Source organism: Panicum virgatum, chromosome 8K (assembly GCF_016808335.1).
Source record: "Panicum virgatum strain AP13 chromosome 8K, P.virgatum_v5, whole genome shotgun sequence".
NCBI classification, from domain to species: Eukaryota; Viridiplantae; Streptophyta; class Magnoliopsida; order Poales; family Poaceae; genus Panicum; species Panicum virgatum.
Window position 1 is genome coordinate 41,790,126 of NC_053143.1, and position 21,955 is coordinate 41,812,080.

General features: G+C 47.2%; 2 protein-coding genes, 1 long non-coding RNA gene and 1 other non-coding gene across 4 annotated transcripts; 2 read left to right on the top strand and 2 right to left on the bottom strand.

The window, feature by feature from the left end:
* The first annotated feature begins 2,446 nt into the window (after positions 1–2,446).
* Positions 2,447–3,829, top strand: LOC120645755 (F-box protein At5g25290-like). Its single transcript, XM_039922501.1, has one exon. The coding sequence runs from the start codon at positions 2,447–2,449 to the stop codon at positions 3,827–3,829; it is 1,383 nt and encodes a 460-aa protein (XP_039778435.1).
* Positions 3,830–7,956: 4,127 nt separating this feature from the next.
* Positions 7,957–8,544, bottom strand: LOC120646315. Its single transcript, XR_005664377.1, has 2 exons — positions 8,415–8,544; positions 7,957–8,321 (listed from the first exon to the last, which is right to left on the bottom strand). It is a non-coding gene; the product is annotated as an uncharacterized LOC120646315 (long non-coding RNA).
* Positions 8,545–10,713: 2,169 nt separating this feature from the next.
* On the top strand, positions 10,714–11,238 carry LOC120645756 (ice-structuring glycoprotein-like). The gene has a single exon (XM_039922502.1). It carries the CDS (start codon positions 10,714–10,716, stop codon positions 11,236–11,238), a length of 525 nt encoding a protein of 174 aa, XP_039778436.1.
* A 7,663-nt stretch (positions 11,239–18,901) lies between these two features.
* Positions 18,902–19,040, bottom strand: LOC120646570. Its single transcript, XR_005664474.1, has one exon. It is a non-coding gene; the product is annotated as a small nucleolar RNA Z247 (small nucleolar RNA).
* Between the last annotated feature and the right edge of the window lie 2,915 nt (positions 19,041–21,955).

The window sequence follows — 21,955 nt, forward strand, 5'->3', positions numbered from 1 at the left end:
AAATCTAAGGGCCGGGCCTAAAGGGGCTGGGCTCTAATCTTATACAATTTTGAGATAAAAAATTTAATAGTCTTGTTGGGCTATGAAGAGGTCACTAGAGCTATGACCTATTACCACCCTAATCAGGCGGCGACCTGAGGATCAGGCCACCCGCTGACAAGGGACGTCGCAACCTCCCGACCCCTAGCAAAACTTGGGTGTCTAGCGCCCTCCAATGGCCAAATCTAACCCCCCAACCCGCTGGGAGACGAGAAGGATGGACCGGTGGAGAGCAGTAAATGTGCCAGGGCCGATGGGATGCGCACGCGCACTCACGCCCCCTTTGAGAAACCCCTGGCACGCAAACCCCTGGCCAGCCAGGCCATCATGACGCCTCGGCCACGGCGTCTGCGCCGGCCCCATCCCGTCGTCCTGATGGGGTGTGACAACCAATATTATTATGAGCAGGGATTAACCCTAAGTGACTAGGGTGAAGGATACGAAAAGGAGGAGAGAAAAAGAAAACGAGCGGAAAAGAACAAGGGAAAGTCAAACATAGTCAAAATTTGGCCACATTTAAAAACTTTGAAAGGTTTGGAAGCCAAACTCTATAGAAAGTATCAAACAGAATATTTAGCGATGTTCAAATTTGAAGATTGAAATTCAAATTCCAAAGAAAAGAGTGAGAATTCCCTCAGTTTCATGAAATGATGGAAAAGCCATGGTTAGCAGCTATTAGTTGGAAATTTTATCAAGCAAGCCAACAGTTAGTCAACATGAAAAATGAAGTGCAAAATATGTACTTAGCAATGGAACCATGATTGAACAGTTTGGAGAATGACCTGGACACATTTGAAGTGTTCAAAGTTGGAAGGAAATAGTAACACACCTGAATATTTCAAAGTGTGGCTGCACAACCATAATGCTCAAATTTGAGCCTAAATAAAATGAGACATTGTAGATCAACCATGCATGAAAAGTACTCAGATGCAAAGCTGGATGTTTGGGAAGAAATAAGGTGTCATTTTTTGGGTGAAAACCTTTGTAAGGTCATTCAAAATCAATGTCAAAAACAGGTAGTTTGAATTAAAATGCTGAACTTTAGAAAAAGTAGCCTGAACCCTAACTGTTCAGAGCAATTTTTGAAAGGGTTCGAGGCCAAATCAGAAAAATGTTCCTGAAACAAAAGTTGTAGAGAAATATCAAATCAATAACTTTGCGTTTGGGAGATTTTTAAGTACAATAGTGAATGTTGGAGATAATGGAGCTGCAATGTTCTGGTTCTGAGGAGTTCAGTCTGAAACAGATGTGCACAGCAGGGATGAGACCAATGTTTATACAAGTTAGAGATAGAATCTGAAGAAATGCCTGTAAAAGAAAATGGAGATGAACATAGGGCTACAATTATCCTGTTGGAAGATTTCGAAGTTTAGTAGCAAATTGGGGAAATAATTTGCATCAATGTTGATATATTTGAATAAGTTAACCGAAAGCCTTGTTCTTTAGTGGCAACCGAATTTGGGCAAGATAGAGGCTGAATCAGAGAAGGTGCATAGAAAGAAACATGTAGAGTAATTTCTTCCCTAAAATTTTTATCTTGGGAGATTTCGAGGTTTATACGCAGAATTTGCAAATATTTGGGTTTAAACCTGGCAGGATTGAGCTTATGACTGAAGCACTGCATTATATTATTGGCCGAATTCAGTAAAAATGCAATAATCAGGGCAGAAATTAAAGGCTTTAGAGGCAGATTTGGGGAAAGTAACCAACACAAAAGTTATAGAGGAAGGTTCTCTCTACAAATTTTATTTTATCCAATTCCAATATTTGTATATGAATTTGAGAGAAAAAGGAGGATCAAACTTGCTGTTTCAGAGACGTAACAGAAGAGAACAGAGCAGGTTCAGACCGAGCCGTTCTTGTCCACTGCTGTCGCCACCGGATCGAATTCGCGGCAAAATTCAACGTATCCACCGTCAATCCCAAGGAGGTGGCAAGCTATCGCTGCCATCCCGGCACCCTCCGTCGATTCCCTTCATCCACGGCAGCGCAAGAGCATCAGGAAACTGTCTCTCCCAACTTCCCAATCCATTTACAGCCTCAAGTATGTTGGATTTTGGCCAGCTTCGGGTGGCTCGGCGCGGCGCTGCAGTCGCCGTGCGCCACGCGGTCGATCGAGGCTGGGCATGGCAGCGGCTTCCCCTCTCTCCGTTCCTGGGCATGACGCGTTCCTAGACCTCCACGGAGTCGATCTCAGATTTTGCCAGTACTGTTCCGGACTCTGATTTCACCACTATTTCGGACTCGGAATTTGCTTGGACTTGCCGGCCGGCCTATATAACTGAAAGTTCAGAGAACCAGCAGATTGCATCATTGCAACAGTTTGTCGAAGCGAGAGCGAGAGCGAGACATCCAATTTTGGCTTTGTCCAGTACTGATGAAGATGTACAGCACGAGCAGAGCAGCCATGATGAGCCTTCGCCATCTGTTCTTGCGAGCTGTTTCCAAGTTCTTCCTTTCCTCCTCTCCGAGTTTACTGAAGGCACTCCAGGGAATTGGGCATGTTCATCAACCAGGACCATCGCTCAAGGACGATGTCAGCGAGTACCGGCCTGAACTGCCGGTGGACATCCTGATGGACATCTTTGCCCTGCTAGAGATCCCTGACCTGCTGCGTGCCGGCGCCGTATGCTCCACGTGGCACGCTGCGTACACCAGCCTGCTCAGCCATGGATGTTACCATCGGCCACAGACGCCATGCCTCCTCTACACATCTGAATCTGACGCGGATAACGTTGCCTGCCTCTACAACCTCGCAGAGGACAGGGTCTACAGGCTCACGCTCCCGGAGCTGGCGATCCGCAGCCGGTATCTGATTGGCTCCTCCAATGGCTGGCTGGTCAGCGCCGACGAGAGGTCGGAGCTGCACATGGTCAACCCAATCACCGGTGAGCAGATCGCCCTCCCACCGGTGACCACCATCGAGCAGGTCAAGCCCATCTTGGACGACGCCGGTGAGATTAAGGAGTATGAGTTGTCGCATTTCAGCGGAGAAGAGGTTTACCGTGACCCAACAATTCTTGCTCTCAATGAGCTGCGTGATGACCTCTACTCCAAGGCATTTGTGTTCCCTGATGAGGCCTCTTCAGGAAGCTACGTTGTGGTCTTGATCCACGAACCATATGAGCTTTCATTTGCAAGACCAGGAGATTCTAAATGGACACTGCTGGCAGCAAGAGATTCCTATGAAGACTGCATGTACGTGGATGGCGTACTGTATGCAGTGACAGGTGCTTGCAGAATTGATGCTTTTGATCTCACCGGCCCTACTAACTTAAGGAAGGTGATTATGGAAGAAACAAAGAACTTTATTTATGAACACATATACATTACTAAGACGTCATCAGGAGATCTGCTGCTAGTTTGGAGGGAACAGGATGTCAAAGGTGAGGGCGATGTGGGCGAGGATGCTCCAGAGCCTGTACAATGGGAACTAATTTCAGAGATCAAGATGGAAACTAGGAAAATCACGTTGTACAAAGTTGACATGGAAGCAAAAGAGCTCGTCGAAATTAATAGTCTGCATGACCATGTGTTGTTCCTTGGGTATAGCCAGACGTATTGTCTAGGTGCTGAAGAATATCCATCATTGAAGGCAAATCATGCCTACTTGACAGACAGTCAAAGATATATAGCATCTTGGAAGAGAAATTGCCGTGATATATGTGTTTTCAATTTGGAAAGTAACAGTGCTGAAGAAATTGTGCCTCCTCAGTGTTGGTGCAGCTGGCCAGCTCCCATATGGATAACACCTAACCTTACAAAGATGAGCTCAAGATTAAAGGAATAGGTCCTGTTTTATAAACTGTAATTGTATTTTCCATGTTTAAATATGTATGTTGAGTTTATTGAATCATATATTCTTGACTCATGAATTTTCGTTAGAGCTAGAATTTATCAATATAATATAAAACACTGAGCTATCATTCATGTTTGTAAATAATGTTTGTGGGTGGCTAAACGAACAGCAGGCTAAATAATAATCCCTCATCATTTAAAGTTTATTTGGGATGCTTGTCAAATTTAACTATCAGAAAAAACTATATAAATATATATAAATATGTTAAATTAATGCACGTGTTCATCAAAATTATTCATTTGGCAAAAGGTTTGGGCAGGAAATACTGTCACCGGATCCTTAATTTGGCCAACAAACCACATTCTCGGACTCTCTCCTTAAAGTTTTGGAAATTCATATTTAGGCATAGATAGAATTTAAGCGGTAATTAAATATTACATCTACCACTCATACTAAGTATTTGGAGACCTTTCAAATACTTAGTTCTTCGGGTACTCCTCTTCAGTAGACGGCTGATGCACTTCTGAAAAACCACAAAAATAAAACCTTGAGTAGGAAGGTACTCAGCAAGACTGACCCGACTAACCGAAAATAAAATAAACTAAAATAAAACTGCAAGGAGTATGAGGACTTTTTAGTGGACAAGCTGACTCGACAATTTTGCATAAAGCTTACTAATGGTAAGTCCTTATTTTGTGATTTTACTCCAATTTAATAATTAATTAACATCTAGGTGATAAAAGTCTTTTTCATAACAAGAAGCACTAAACATCCAGTAATATTACTTTCAAGGAAAAACAACACAAATATCTTTCTTAACTATGATGCTCAAGCGATGATCAAGTGCATTCATGACCGAGAATTGCGGCGATCCGAATCGATTTACATACTGCAGGAGATACCTAATTATCAGTTATGTACAGTTCTGGGGACTGTACGTAACAACCTTTCAATTAGCCGTACCCAAAGGACCGAAAATAAAGTTACCCAAACCCAGAGGCGCACCCCCACATGGGACCCCACGCCTGGCCTAATCTCCAATGTGAGTTTCAGGCTACACCCCTACCTTTCTCTCACTCGCCAAGCACGAGTATAAATCATTTCCAATCCAAGAGCCAACTAACTCACCGGACTTACTGGTTCCCAATGGCAGTAAGCAACCAGGTAGTATCACTTGATCAAAGATTAACACAGTGAACGGTCCTTAAAAAAATTAATTTCAATGGGCAGAACCACATCGCTAGCTTCTGCCCACAACTTTAAAAACAAGCCATTTCCTTGATTAAAGTGAGATCTAGATTAACCTTAGGTATTGAAGTAACATGGTTCCTATAAAGTAACAACTAAGCTTTGCTAAGCATAGGACATTACAAGTTAAATTTGAGAAGGTGGCAAAGTTGTCCTATTAAACAAGGACGGATTATGCATAAGAGAATTGGCTTGCAATCAACTCCTAGAAGTAATGCACAATCATGAAATAAACCAAATTTTATGATTTTATAACGATTATAAAAAGGGTAGGTATAAATGCATCGGGGCTGGCCTTTAGTCCCTGCTAAGTTAGTATCTTCAAAAACCCCTTCCACAATAGGAATAAGATCAAGAACTTCCTCGGTCTCCAGGGGATCTTTAGATAATTCCACAAACTCCACTTCAGGTGCTTTAGATTCTATGGTAGGATGCAAGTCAATATTAGCGTGCAAATTTTTTGATAAAATAAGACTGTACAACTTATCTCATGATAACGTTGCAAGTCAACACTATTCTACCCACAAAAGAATTAACCCACCATTTTCTTAATTACAAATATACCTTATGCATTTTCTTCTATTAAATAAAAGGGTTTCACAATTAATTTCTAACTCAAAACCTAATTCCTATGAATTATCAAGAATATGTGATTAATAAACAATTATTCATAATTTTATACATTTTATAATTGTTAAGTACTTATTTAAATACCTTAAATAAAAGGCATAGAAATAAATACTCGATACTATTATTATTTTTCTTAGAGTTTAAGAGTTCTCATGCATAAAAGAAAATAAAATAATCCTTGAAAAATTGGGCTTGTTAGATTTGGATAAATCTACAAATATAAAGAATTATGGAAGAAAACAGAATTTACATCTAATTCTAGTAAAATCTACACAATTTTACAAGAAAACCCCCTTCACCCTCATCCTTCTCCACTTAACCCTGCTTTCTTTCACTAAACCCCCTCACTTTTCTTTTCTTCTACCCCAAACTCCTTTTCCCCTTCCTCTGTTTCTTCACGCGCATAACCCACGGTGGCTGCCCCTGGCACGCCGGCGACGAGCTTGCCGTGAGACCAGGCCGGCACGCGCACAGGGATCGCCCCCAAGCCCCCCACGCGCACCAGCCCCCAAATCTCCTCCACAACACAAGCCCAGACCCAGAACGCCGACACAGGCGACAACCAAGGCACGACGCATAGCGGCCGGCCATGGCGAGCACCCCCACCCCCCGCCCCCCCCCCCCCCCCCCCCCCCCCCCCCCCGCCACCCCCGCCCCCCCCCCCCCCCGCCCCCCCCCCCCCCCCAACAGCCCCGATAGACCACCAAGACAGCAGCACCCTCACCACAGGAGCACGCCTACTCCCAACCTGGCCCTGGAAGCGCCAGAGCACAGGGCTCAGCGGCGACCCCCATGGCCACGGCTCGGCCACGGTGGCGCGACAACGTTCCGGCCATCCCGACCACGAAACGGGCCGACCAACAGCCCCTACCCCATATACAACCTCTTTCATCGCTTCTAGACCACCCAGAACTGGAATCCAAGGTCGGGAGGACCATGCTCACCGGCAACCCCCAGCACGACAACGACCCGAGGAAGAAGATGATTTTGGACCCGGAGCTGCCGTGAAGGATTTGGCCCGGGAAGGGTTCGAATGGATTTGTAGTGATCCTGGGAGGTCGTGTGTGCAAGGAATCAAACCAAGATCATGCGAGGGAGACGAATTTTTGCGAAGAACAGAGAGCTCGGTTTGGGGAACAGAATGGCGCGAAGTGGAAGATGATATGTTCAGACACGGTGTTCTGTAGCAGTCTGAATAGGGTGTGTTTCAGTGCAAAACCCCAATCTTTGAGCCTCTGTTTCCACAAATTTCATTACCAAAATTCATAATATTCCAAAACGAAAGTTGTATCCCTGACGTTTCTCTAAAACTTTTCTTCCAGAAACATCCTTAATTTAGGCCTCTAACCTGGTCGAAATTACCTCAGAACAAGGCAGGTTCAGGCCGTTTTTCACAGTTGCAGACTAGACTCTTCAAACCCTGAGCGTTGCAGTGCACTTTTCTCCAAAATTTTTCACTGTACTTCAAAATATCCCAAAATAAAAGTTGTAGATTTCATATTTACATACAACTTCTGTTTAAGACACACCTTTCAGTTCTGCCTCTAAAGCACCCAGATTTTACTCTGAAGCAGGGAACCGAATGGATGAATCCATTCAGTTTCGTCAGAACCTTCCAAGTACAACCCGATGCTCCAATTTGATCCTTATTTTAACCATTCAAATCTAATTTATGATACTCAATCCCTACTGTAACATGTTAACCATATAACAAGGAATCCATTTTTCATATGTAAATCCCTCTCCTACATCCAGATTCTTCCAAAATTTCAGGCTAAAGTGACCATTTCACCATATTCTTAAAACTGAATTGGCAATAGCCATTCAGTACTGTCAGTTAACTGACAGTGCCAAACCCAACTGTGATCTTCCAGAAACTAAAAATTTTCTCTTCTTCCTGTCAAACCACTTGACCAAGATAATTATTATAGATTAAAGTTTACTCACAGTCAAAAATCTCCTAAGGTTTTATAAGAAATCTTTTCTCAATAAACAAAATCTGGATGTGCTTCCCTTGGAAAACTACTTGTAGATCATGCAATGGTGAAAAAAACTGTCAAATGCTGTGTTAAATACAATTGAACCCATTGTTGTGTTTTGGCTGAACCAGCCGGTGATATTGGCACTGGTGATGGCTTTCAGAAAATATACAGAGTATAATTCTCTAAGTCCTAATAACCAAGGATCCAAAACCCAGAAACACAAAATTCACAGGACTCCTAGAGCACATACTTCACCCATCATTAGATTGCTGGCGTGTAATATTTTCAGAGGCAAATAAGTGCAACACAATACATTTACTCTCACTTCATTCAGTTTTCAAAACTGGAAACAGCAGATGTACTACTTATCCATCCCATCCTGATCCGTAACATGTTAACACGTACAATATAAAGATACACATCATATGAAGCAAAAGGTACCAAATCCTCAAGGGTTGGTTCAGGAACCACAAAGAGAACTAATCATTTGCACTACCAAAAGTTACTGCACAAGCTAAAGGGCTAACAGTGGTATCTTCAGATAGGTGAACTGTCACTGCAGTCTTGCCCGAATGATTAAGTTTCAGCAGTTATGCAAATCCATTGTTCTCCAGCAAGCAAATCTGAAACATAGACAGCATGAATGTTTAGGATAATAAATTGAAACATTTACACGTACATTGTAAAGGTGGAATGATTTAGTTAACTCCACTTACCCCTAGGACAATTTGTGGCAAACATATTGGTGTAGACCAATGTCGCGGCTGTATCTAGCCCTGGTGAAGCAACCCGCCCTCACACATTTGATCCCAGGACAGCAGTGAGCAGTTATGTTGTGATGCTCTATCTGATTTTTTTTAGTAAAGTATAAGGAATGCACATGAGTTAATAATTTAAACGGTTGGTTTTGCATTGAAGTGCTAATTCTTTTAGTTGGACATATTACCTTGTTCTGATCTTTAGGCAGCTCCTTCTCTCCGCTAGCAAGGTGGCAAATAAGGCAGTAAGTGTAACCTTTTCGGCAGAGCAGGGCCTTGATCCGATAGCTCTGATGCATTTTCATTTCCTGGTCAGCTTGTTCCCTGTAATCCTCATCCTCATTGCACTAATTGGAGAAGAAAGAAACAAGGAAATTAACAAGCATAAATGAGGAAGCGTTCACATGTTCAGAAAATGCAGAGTCCAAGAAAGTGGTTCTCTCACAGGCATTGAACAGCAAATCTCAGCAAAAGAACCAAACCTGATCCTGATCGGGACGGATGGAGAGATGGCGCTCTCGTCTCGCCCCCTCCCCTCCCCGTCGCCGCCAACCCCTCCACCAGCCCCACGCCGGCGGTCACTCCGGCCCCGGCAACCACCCCTTCTCCCTGCTCCCCCGCGGCGACGAGGACACCTCCCTCCGGCGAACTCCCTGGCCGTTCCAAGTCCCTTCGCTGGAGCTGCGATACTCCGCCGTCAGGCAAAACCTGAGGCGGCAACTCGCCCCCCTCCTTCAGGGAGGTCCTTCTTGCGAGCGTGGCGGCACACGCCTCCTCGACGCCGGAGAACCCCACCTCTCCAGGCAGGTCGCGACGGGTGGAGGCACCTCCCCGCCTTGTCCTGCATGGCCCCCCGCCCCCTCGACGCCCCGCTGGCCCTGATGCGGATGGCTGGCAGTCCGTGGTGAGCCGTCGCTCGCGGAAGGCGTTGCGACGCCTTGAGCGGCGCCCCCGACGGCGTGTCCCGGCGGACCTCCGGGGAAAATGTTTCAACTGCTTCTCCTCCCAGCACCGTGCGGCGGCGTGCCGTTCTAGGGCTCGGTGCTTCTGGTGCCGGACTACGGGACATCGGTGTCGCGACTGCCCGGAGCGGCGTGTGGCCCCGACGACGGGTCCCCGCTCCAAGCTGGTCTGGCGTCCTATCTCCTCCGCCTCTACTCCAACAATGGCAGCATCAGATTCCCCGGTGATGGCGACGAACGCACAGGGTGATGTTGCTGGGCCTAGTCGACGCCGGCGGCGTACTCGCAAGCGTCGCAACTCTCGCGGCGCTCCGTCCTCGACACCGCCCACCAACCCGGACGAATCTGATGATTCCTTGGCCAACATCTCCTGTGGCGATGATCGCCGGGTGTCCATCGACGTGTAGCCTCGTCCTCGGCCGCGCTGCGTGATTAATCGATCGGCCTCAATCTCGCTGCGGGAGGAGCGCCTGGCTTCGAGGGCCCTCATTCTCTCACTGATTGCTGATGATCCCAGCCGCCTGGCTGATCGCATTGTCCCTGCGATTGCGTCCCGGTTTGAGATCGAGGCGAACTTGCTGTCCATTAGCTACCTTGGACCTGCCAGTTTCCTCTTGATCTTGCTGGACGAGCACCTGGCTACACGGATTTTCAACGAAGGGCGCCCCCTGCCACTCCCCCTGGCCGGCTCCACATCAGGCGGTGGTCGCGTTTCTTTGCGTCATCCGCTGCGGCGTTCACTGGGGCGGTGGATGTCGAGCTCCGGGGAATCCCAGCGCACGCTTGGGAGTGGGAGACCGTGGCTCAACTCCTCCGCGATAATTGCGTGGCCGGAGACATTCACCCCGATTCTGACATGCAAAGAGAGGTCCTCCGCATCTCTGCATGGTGCGAGTGCGACAATCCGAGCCACTTCCCGCCGGAGATCGACTTGGTGATCCCTGAGCCTGAGGTCGAGGAACAGCAGAATGCGTCCGTTCGGCATACTGTCGTCTACCCGGTGCGGATTTCGGCACGGGTACGCGGCGATCCGTCGTCCTCCGATGATCCTACGCCGCCGCCTCCTCCACCCGATGCTGATCGCCGCCGCCGTCGACGATGGGTGCGGCGTTCCGTGCCGGCATCCCAGGCCCCGAGGACGGTGGGCATTGATGGGCTTCCTGGTGGGAGCCACCGTGCAATTACTCACGCCCCCTCGACGTTCCCCTCGGGCGAGGCGCAACCGCGCAACATGTCCCCCCGTCGTCGGGAGTGCTTCAACTCCTCCGCGCCGCCGACTGGTGGACCCGACAACCATGGCTCTTGACGTTGGCCCCACATCTCACTGCGCGCCCCCCTCGACGGACGCGATCATCTCGCCATCTGACGAGCAGGCGATCGGCGCTTCTCCTGTGGCGCGATCGACTACCGCGACCACCTTGATCACCCCTGCTGCGGCCGCGTCTACCCCGCCTTCGGTGGAGATGTCGACCTCCGCGACCACTGCTACCTTGGCGACGGTGACAATTGCTGCGTCCTCCCCCGCTACGGCTGAGGCAGCGATCGTCGCGACCACACCGATGCCGATCGCCGCTTCGCCTGCTGTTGAGGAGGGGATGTCTCCGGTGCTGGCTCGCACTGTCGAGGACATATCTGTTACTCCGACTGAGGAACTTTCTGCTGCGGCTGAGGCAGCGGCCGCCGCGACCTCCCCGGTGCTGTTCGCTGCTTCGCCTGAAGGGTTCTCCCCGGCTATTGAGGAGGGAGTGTCTCCGGTGCTGGCTCGCACTGTCGAGGACATCTCTGTGACTCCGGCTGAGGAACATTCAACTGCGGCTTAGGCAGCGGCCGCCGCGACCTCCCCGGTGTTGTCCGCTGCTTCGCCTGTTGGGCCCTCTCCGGCTATTGAGGAGGGGATGTCTCCGGTTCTAGCTCGCACTGTTGACGACATCCCTGTGACTCCGGCTGTGGGACACTTGCTGAGCTCCACACTGCCATCTTCTCTGTGTGCTCTGGTGCCCGATGCCCCTGACATCACTGCTGATGGGTCCGTTCTGGGGGTGCTAGAGGATCATGCGACCACGGTGACGCCTGGTCCTGCTCTGAACCAGCGGGTCCTCCCTGATGATTTGATCACCTACACCAGGGCATCACGACGGCAGGACAACTCCAACCCAGCTGTGATGGACTTCATTGGGAAAGTGACAAAACCTGTTCAAGCCCTTGCGCCAACGCCGACTGTCCACAAGAGGAGAAGAAAAACTGCTGGGCCGGTGAGCTTGCCTCGCCGTAGTCGCCGGCTCGCCAACCTTCCCCCTGAATTGGACCGGGTGTCAGCGACTAAAGTTTGTAGAAAGCTTGGCCTGGCAGATGAGGACGGAAGAATTTCGGATGAGGCACTTGCTCGCTACTCCAAGTTCTACAATCATTTGTTGAGCAGCGATCATCTTGCTGCTGTCTCAGCCTTGTTTGGATGGGAGGTCCCTCCGGAGGGGCATGCCAGAGCTGCTGCCATCTCAATTACTGTGAACTAGGTGGTGTTGATTCTGGTCTTGTTGTTTGGCTGGTTTCTATGGATTTTTCTAGCATTTTGATTTGGAATGTTCGGGGTCTTAATGACAGAGGAAGAAGGGACAATCTTAGGAAATTGGTGGATGATCTCAGACCCTGTGTGGTCTGCTTGCAAGAAACTAAATTGTCTCACATATCTGAATGGGATGTGGCTTCATTTCTTGGTCGTGAGTTCTCTAAATTTGTGTTTCTGCCTGCACAGCAAACAAGAGGGGGCATTCTTATTGCTTGGCGTGATGGGACATTCTCGGTTATACAACATCTTGTTCATCGTTACTCCGTGTCTGTGCTTCTCTGCGGCAGTACTAGGTCCCCATGGTGGCTGACGGGAGTGTATGGTCCTCAATGCGATGAGGACAAGATATCCTTTCTTGCTGATCTTCGCGAGGTCCGATCCAGTTGCCCTGTGAAAGTGATCGGGTGCTCTAGCCTAAGAGGGGGAGGGGGTGAATTAGGCACTAATAAAAACTTTGACCTATGGCTCCAACTAGTTTGCACAAAACTTAAACTTAAAACAAGCTATCTAGATGTGCAACTAGGTTGTTCTAGTGTAAAACCCCTATCCCAAAAGAGTTTAGCAACCTATAGCCTTTCCTATCAAGAAACTACTCTATGAAAGTAAAGGCATACAAATTGCTAGTATGAAATGCGGAAGCTTAAAGAGCGGGATAGGAGATAGCAAACTCTTGACGCGGGTGTTTATCCCGTGGTTCGGTTAGCCACAAAGGCACACCTACATCCACGTTGTTGTAGCACTCACTAAGAGTATTGCTACTCGGCCACCAAGTCTCTTTCGTGAACACAATCACGGTCACCTTGGCCCCGGGTTCCACTAAGGAGCTTCTCCACAAAGGATGAGGGTCTCCACGTCCCCCGCACAAAGTGTCGTCGCCGCTCCACACCAAGTCGGAGGGTCGATGACGTTGCCGGCGAGCTTCACGCTCCAAGGTGCCGGCGCACCAAGATCTTGTTTTGGTTCACTAGAGAACCACAGCACAAAGGCTCAAGGCCTTGCAATCACACTCACTAAGAGCTAATCTAGCACTCACACTTTACAAAGCTAGTGCTATAAGCTAAGGATATGATCTATGAGCTATTGTATAGCTTGGAGATGTTCTTGGATGTGTATGAGGTGTCTTGGGACTCCAGCAATCTTCAAATGGCCGGGGTGAGGCGTATATATAGGCCACCAAGTCTTGTAGCCGTTGCTCCAACGGTCAGCAGAATTCTGCGTATCACCGGTTGAACCGATGCCTCTGGCAGGGGTAGCGTCGGTTCATCCGGTCACTCACAACCCAAAGTAGCCGTTGAGCTTCTGACAGCTGACGCAGTGATCACCGGTTGAACCGATGCTTTGTACCGATGCATCACCGGTTCATCCGGTGCTTAAGAATCTTCTCCTGGGCGCTGACGTCATTGCACCGATGCCATACTCCGATGCACCGTCGGTTAAACCGGTGCTGAAGAAACTTCTCCTGGGCACTTGACATCGTCTCTGGAACAAAGGACGCCCAATGCACCGATGTCCTTTCTTGGACCGTCGGTTCAACCGGTGCCTATTGGCTGACTTGGCTTCGATTTCCTCCTGCACCAAACATCAAGGCGTCGGTTCTTCCGACAAGCGTCGGATGCACCGATGCCTAGGCATCGGTTCTTCCGGTGCTCCTGATCCGAAGAGCTTTCAGGGGCTGCCCTTCGGGCCTTGCTACGCCTATTTTCTCTTTCTCTTTGTCATCACTTGAACCTAAAAGCCTGAGAATGATCATCTTAACAATCATATTAGTCCAAGTGTTGTGTTGTCATTCGATCACCAAAATCACTCGAAATGGCATAAATGGTGCCATGTTCGTTACACCCTGGCCCATGGGTGTTGGCCGGCGACTTCAACATGATTTACTGCTCTGAAGACAAGAACAATGACAATGTAAACAGAGCAATGATGGGAAGATTCAGACGCTTTGTCAACGAATTGGAATTGAAAGAGATCCCGCTGTGGGGAAGAAGGTATACATGGTCTAATGAGAGAGAATCTCCTACCCTTGTCAAGCTCGACCGGGTTCTATGCACGAACGATTGGGAAGACCTCTATCCTGACAATCTGCTGCAAAGTGCTGCTACTGAGATGTCTGATCACTGCCCATTGCTTCTGGGTCTTTGCGATGGGGCTGTGGGCAAGAGAAGATTTCACTTTGAAAGTTTTTGGCCACGCCTCCCAGGATTTCTTGAAACAGTTCAGCAGTCGTGGGATGAACTGGTGCCAGTTTGCGGGCCTTTGGAACGTATTTCTATTAAGCTGAAACGCCTAGCAAAGGCTCTGCAATCTTGGAGCCAAAAGCAAACGGGGAACATTAAGGAGCAGCATGCCCTCGCTCGACATGTTTTGCACCACCTTGAAATGGCTCAGGACAGCCGCTCCCTTTCTGATGGTGAGGACTGGTTAGGACGTGAGTTAAAACGTCACTGTTGTCTTATCATCCCTGGAACGGACGATCGCTCGATTGCGTTCTTGTGTCAGGTACTTAAAAGAGGGAGATGCAAATACTTCCTTCTTTCATAAGCAGGCCAGTTACAGACAGCGGAAGAATTTTATCGCCAAACTGAAAGAGGGTGAGAGGATAGTAACGACTCAGCATGATAAACACCAGATCCTTCTTGAGCATTTTGACAGTGTTCTGGGCACGGCGGCACAGCGTGCATCTACTCTTGATCTGGCAGCATTCCGTAGAACTGGCCCTGATCTTTCTGCCCTAGAAGCGCCAATAACTGAAGATGAAGTGTGGGCAACAATTAAATCCCTCCCAGCAGATCGGGCTCCTGGACCTGATGGGTACACGGGCAAATTCTATAAGGCTTGCTGGCCAATCATTAAGGCGGATTTCATGGCAGCTGTGATCACTCTTCAACAGGGGGAGGCAAGGAAGCTTGGGTTACTGAATTCAGCATATATTACTCTCATTCCCAAGAAGGCTGAAGCATGGGAAGCTAAAGATTTTCGACCTATCAGTCTTGTGCATAGTTTCGCCATGTAAAGAATATGGGAACGTGGTTGCCTATCTTGGCTCACCACGGCTTCGTGTTTATATAGAGTCAATGCTCAACAAGATTACATCAAGAGATTACAAGTTGTTGCGCAAGGTTAGATATTCTTGAGTTATCTCTAACAAACCTATTAGATACTCAAGATATCGCACGTGCACTAACAACCAAGATTATCTACACGATCATAGCCGTGTCATACAAGGAAAGGTTACAAGACTATATCTCTAATACCCTCCCTCAATCTAAACTGTGGTGATACTCAAGATTTAGATTGTGCTTGAAATCTTCAAACTGTTTGGTAGGCAAAGCTTTGGTGAAGCCATCTGCTAGCTGATCTTTGGATGATACAAACCGAATCTGTAACTGTCCATTTGCAACTCGTTCTCGGACAAAATGGAAATCAATCTCTATGTGTTTTGCTCTAGCATGAAACACAGGATTGGCTGCAAGATACGTTGCACCAAGATTGTCACACCATAAACAAGGAACCTGAGCAACAGATACTCCGAGTTCTCCCAAAAGTGATTGAACCCAGACTAATTCAGCTGTAGCATTGGCCATAGATTTGTATTCTGCCTCTGTACTTGATCTAGACACTGTTGGTTGTTTCCGAGCACTCCAAGAGATAAGATTAGACCCAAAAAATATTGCAAATCCTCCTGTAGAGCGTCTATCATCAACATCACCGGCCCAATCAGCATCCGAAAAAGCACTTAAAAGTGTAGAGCTGGTTTTGCCAATTCTTAACCCGAGTCCACTTGTCAACTGTATATATCTCAGGATCCTTTTAACTGACGTCCAATGAATTGTCGTTGGCTCATGAAGGAATTGACAGACTTTATTCACCGAATAGGCAAGATCTGGTCGTGTCAAAGTTAGATATTGCAAAGCACCTACAATACTCCTATACTTTGTACTGTCCTCAAGTCCAAGCGCTTCTCCATCTGTCCTTGAGAGTTTCTCAGTACTAGACAATGGAGTTACCGTGGCTTTACACTTTGTCATGCCTACACGAGAAAGTATGTCCTTAGCATACTTTTCTTGAGATAACACAAGGCCTTCTTTGTCCCTTCTGACTTCAATGCCCAAGAAGTAGTGTAAATCACCCAAGTCCTTAAGAGCAAAATCTTTCTTGAGATCCTTGAGTAAAGCCACCACAGCTTCCTGGGACGAGCTAGTGACAATTATGTCATCAACATAAATCAACATGAACATTGTTGTTTTACCCTTTTGATATATAAATAATGAAGTATCCGACTTGGAAGATTTAAAACCTAACTCAATCAGTTTCATGCTCAATCTTGAGTACCACGCTCTAGGCGCCTGTTTAAGCCCATAAATAGCTTTGTCCAATTTACACACTAGGAAGGGTGCATCATTGCTCTCAAAACCAGGTGGTTGTTTCATATAAACCTCCTCTTCCAGAATACCATGAAGAAACGCATTCTGTACATCTAATTGTCGTAGACACCATCCTTTAGCGACAGCTATAGACAGAACCAATCTAACCGTAGCAATCTTAACAACAGGACTAAAGGTATCCTCATAATCAATTCCATACCTTTGTTTGAATCCTTTTGCTACTAGTCTGGCCTTGTATCTGTCAATGGTTCCATCTGCCTTCCTTTTAACTTTATAGACCCACTTGCAATCAATCAGATTAGTGCCTTTCTTGACCGAAACAAGATGCCATGTATTATTTTTGAGAAGAGCATTATATTCCTCCTCCTTGGCTTTTCTCCATTTCGGATCATCTAGAGCTTCTTGCAAATTTTGAGGTTCTCCTGTAGAACACAAAAGACCATACCTGATCGTGCCATCAGTGTACTTCTTAGGCTTGATAATGCCTCTTTGGAACCGTGTTCTTGGACGCAGGGACGAAGGAGATTCTTCAACAGCAGAGGAAGCTGAAGGCGAGCCAGCCACAGAAGATGGTGTAGACTCATGCGACGTAGAGGATCCAGATGCCGCCGCCGTATCAGCTTCGGAGACAGCGCTGTCGAGGGCACTGTCGGAGGCAGGCACGTTTGCCCCCCCACGCGGTGACGCTTCGCTGGACGGCGGACCAGATGATGTTGCTGGTGAATCCTCCTGGGATCTGGTGCTGGAAGATGCGGGCGAATCAGCTCCAAAATCCGTGCCAGAGCTCCTGTTATCCTGTGCCGCTTGTACACCGTGATTTGGTGCAAAAATTGCACCGTTTTCTTCCAGATTTTCACCCGATTGTCCCTGCATTTTATCATCACAACTAGGCACATGTGTGTTAGCAGTAATAAGGTCAGTACGATCCATACCCCTAGGAAGAAGATGATCTGGAAGGAGAAGAATTTCTTTGCGAAGACGTGCGCCGGCATTCTCATGAAGTTCAGAGAAAGGGAAAACAGCTTCATCAAAGACGACATCTCTAGAGATATAAACCCTTCCAGAGGATGGCTCAAGACATTTGAAGCCTTTGTGCCGAGCACTATATCCAAGGAAGACACAACGAATAGATCGAAAGGCAAGTTTCTTGGTGTTATATGGTCGTAAATTTGGCCAGCATGCACAGCCAAAAATCCTGAGAGACGTATAGTCTAGTTTCTCCTTGACGATGCGTTCAAAGGGAGTGTCGAAGTCTATGACTTTACTAGGAAGAATATTAATTAAATAGGTGGCTGTGAGAACAGCTTCATCCCAGAATTTAAGGGGCATGGAAGCATTTGCAAGGAGAGCAAGACCTACTTCTACTATATGACGATGTTTTCTCTCTGCAGCGCCATTTTGTTGATGGGCATGAGGGCAAGACACTCGGTGTGATATCCCTATTTTTTGGAAGAAGGAATTGAGCCTCTCATACTCACCGCCCCAGTCACTTTGTATGGAGATGATCTTTCTACTAAATTTTCTTTCGACCAGGTTTTGAAAATCATGAAAAACCTGAAAAACATCAGATTTTTTCTTGAGAAGGTAGATCCATGTATACTTGCTAAAATCATCAATGAAACTCACATAGTAGGAATAACGCCCAACCGAAGTAGGAGCTGGTCCCCAAACATCAGAGAAGACTAGCTCAAGAGGAAAAGTAGAAGTACTACTTGATGTGCCATAAGGTAGTTGATGACTTTTGGCTTTTTGACATGAATCACAAACCGACTCAACTGCATTATCACTAAAGAAAGAAAGATTATTGTTTTTAAGAACACGCTCGACAATGGGAAAAGCAGGATGCCCTAGACGACTATGCCATCTATTTGTAGATGGTTTATTGACTCCATAAACTTGTTTGACTCCAACGACTCCATGCTGCTGGTGCTCAAGAGGATAAAGTCCCCCTTTACATCTTCCTCGATGAAGAATTTTCTTCGTGGCCTGATCCTTGATGAAAAAATAATTTGGATGAAACTCAAGAAAGGCATTGTTATCAGAGGTAAGACGATGAACGGAAACGAGATTTTTGTGAGCGCTAGGAACATGGAGAATATTTTTGAGATGCAATTTAGCACTAGGGGTATGTAAAACCGTATGACCAATATTACTGATTTTCATACCTGTGCCATTTGCTGCATGAACTTGATCTCCACCACTGTATTTGTCACGGACAGACAGATTTTCCAACGAGCTTGTGATGTTGTCAGATGCGCCGCTGTCCATGTACCAGTTGGTGTCGACTCCATAGCTTGTAGTCGCTGCACCTGCGACCTTAGTTGATGGTTGGTAATCTTCATCGAAGCGGTACCAACACTCCAGAGCCCTGCTGTTGCTGTTTGGGCATGCCTCCATTGCCCCGGCCACCACCGGAGCGACCACCTTGTCCTCGACCACGTGAATTGCGTCCACGACCGCCACGGCCTCGAGATGCAGCGTTGACAGAGGACTGATAATGTCCACCGTCCTCTCTGAACATCTCAAGACGAGTCTCATAGGACAGCAATTGAGCATATAAATCACTCATGGTGATGGGATCAGTACGGCCAAGAATGGAGGATACGACAGGGTTATAATCGAAATCTAGACCATTCAAGATGTAACCAACCATCTCATCTTCATCAATGACTTTACCAGTCGCGACGATCTCATCTCCGATTGTCTTCATCTTGTCGAGGTAGTTGGCCATCGAGGTGGATCCCTTCTTGAGGTTGGCGAGTTGAAGTCGCAGATTCGTGATCCGCGACCGTGAGCGCGCCGAGAACATTGTCTCGAGCGCTGTCCAGGCCTGCGCCGCGGTGGTGAGGGTGGCGACCTGCCCCAACACTTCTTTGGTGAGGGAATTCAGCAGATGGCCAAGGAGTTGCTGGTCCTTTGCCAGCCAGACGTCGTGTGCCGGATTGGCCACGATCTGTTTCTTGCCATCCTTCTCGATCTCGACGATCTTCGGAGGAGCGGGCGTAGTGCCGTCCAGGATACCCATGAGTTGGGCACCACGGATGGCAGGGAGGAACTGTGCTTTCCAAAGCACAAAGTTGTCACGAGTAAGCTTCTCGGTGACAGGAGGACCAAGGGGAAGGGGCGCCGCAGATGATGTTGACGCCATGGTCAGGGAAAGGTGATAGTAGATGTATTTGGGAAGAGGTGGCTCTGATTACCATGTAAAGAATATGGGAACGTGGTTGCCTATCTTGGCTCACCACGGCTTCGTGTTTATATAGAGTCAATGCTCAACAAGATTACATCAAGAGATTACAAGTTGTTGCGCAAGGTTAGATATTCTTGAGTTATCTCTAACAAACCTATTAGATACTCAAGATATCGCACGTGCACTAACAACCAAGATTATCTACACGATCATAGCCGTGTCATACAAGGAAAGGTTACAAGACTATATCTCTAATACGCCAAACTTGTCACAAAAATATTGGCAAACCGATTGACCCCTATCTTGGACAGCATGATCGCCACCAATCAAAGTGCGTTTATTAGAGGCAGATGCATACATGACAACTTCATGTAAGTGCAGCAAACTATTAAGGTACTTCACCGCCGCAAGATCTCTAGCCTGTTCCTGAAACTTGACATTTCCAAAGCTTTTGATTCGGTCGCGTGGTCTTTTTTTGCTAGAGGTTCTTTCTCATCTGGGTTTTGGAGAGTCCTGGTGCTCTCTCATTGCAAACCTTCTCAAATGTGCCTCAACTCAAGTCCTTCTTAATGGGGAACCTGGTGAATTTATTTACCATAGGCGTGGTCTCCGTCAGGGCGATCCTTTGTCCCCCATGCTGTTTATTTTGGTCATGGATGTTCTCAACAGCCTGTTCTCCCATGCTGAATCTGAAGGGTTGTTGCAACCTCTGCACTCCACGGGTCAGCGACTGTCCCTGTATGCAGATGATGTGGCCCTTTTCATCCGGCCTATAGAGGAAGACCTTCAGTTAACAAAAGCAATGCTGCAGATTTTTGGGGATGCTTCTGGTTTACATACAAATCTAACAAAGAGCTGTGTGATCCCTATTCAGTGCGAAACCAATATTGTGGAGGAGGTAGCGGGTACACTGCAGTGCTCTACATCCTCATTCCCTGCTACCTATCTAGGCTTGCCGATCTCAGATAGAAAACTAAGGAAGAGGGACCTGTTAGCTTGGATTGAAAAAATTGCAAATAAACTTCCCGGATGGAAAGCCTCTCTTCTTAATCTTGCTGGCCGAGCAGTACTAGTTCGATTTGTTCTAACGGCGGTACCTATCTACTTGCTGATCGCACTTAAAGTACCGAAGTGGTTCATCCATGCCATTGATAAAATCAGAAGGGGGTTCTTGTGGAAGGGGAGAAAAGAAGCTAAGGGGGGCTGTTGTTTGGTAGCCTGGGAGAAAGTCATGCGACCCCTTGAGTTGGGTGGCTTGGGAATTCATAATCTTGAAGTCATGGGGTGAGCATTGCAGATGAGATGGCTTTGGATTGAAAAAACTAACCCGGACCGCTCGTGGGCTGGTCTGAAAATCCCAGTTCACCGAAACACCACTGCTATGTTTGCCATCTCAATTGTGACTTCAGTTGGTAATGGAGAAAATACCCTCTTCTGGTCGGATCATTGGTTACATGGATGCTGCCTTGAGGACTTAGCACCAAATGTTGTCAGATGCGTCCCATCACGAATAAAGAGAAAAAGAACTGTGGCAGAGGCACTCAATGAGTTGACTTGGGTTGCAGATATAAGAGGGGCTCTAGGCTGGCTGGGTTTAGCAGAATATTTAGAACTCTGGGACACCTTAACCGGCATTGATCTTACAACTAATGATGATGTACACTGCTGGAAGTTCGATAGCTCTGCCACTTTCTCTACCAGGTCGGCATACAGGGCCTTCTTCACTGGCTCTCTCCCCTTCGAGCCATGGAAGCGCATATGGAAATCTTGGGCACCCGGAAAGTGTAAAACCTTCATCTGGTTGGCTGTTAGGAACCGGTGTTGGACAGCTGATCGGCTTCAAAAAAGAGACTCCCCCACCCAGCTCATTGCCCCTTATGTGATCAAGAAGATGAGAATGTGCAGCACTTCCTAACCTCATGTGTCTTTGCTAGGCAATTTTGGTTCAACATCTTCCGGGCATTGAATATTGCAGGTCTGGTCCTTTCTAGACATTGCACATCTCTGGCGGCTTGGTGGAAGAAAGCATGGAAAAAAATACCTAAACAACACAAAAAAGGATTCAATTCCTTAGTAATCCTAGGAGCTTCGATCCTCTGGAAACATAGGAATTCCTGTGTATTCAATGGCGCTGCACCAAATCTTCAGTCTGCTCTTCAAGCCTTTAGAGATGAGCTGTGTTTATGGCAGGCTGCGGGTGCAAAGGGACTTGCTAATCTCGGGATTAGCCGAGGTCTCCAGTAGGGTGTAGAGTTTGTTGGTTAGGTCCTGCAGTGATCTTTTTGTGTAATAGCTGGTGGTGTTTTTTTTCCCAACTCCACTCTAGTCCAAGGTGGTTTTGGGGGTTTATATAATTGGACTATCTTTTCTTCTTAATACAAAGATACGCAGCTCTC

Excerpts from the sequence above, each read along its gene's own strand:
- LOC120645755 (XM_039922501.1), top strand. The coding sequence starts at position 2,447 with ATGATGAGCCTTCGCCATCTGTTCTTGCGAGCTGTTTCCAAGTTCTTC.
- LOC120645756 (XM_039922502.1), top strand. The coding sequence starts at position 10,714 with ATGGCTCTTGACGTTGGCCCCACATCTCACTGCGCGCCCCCCTCGACG.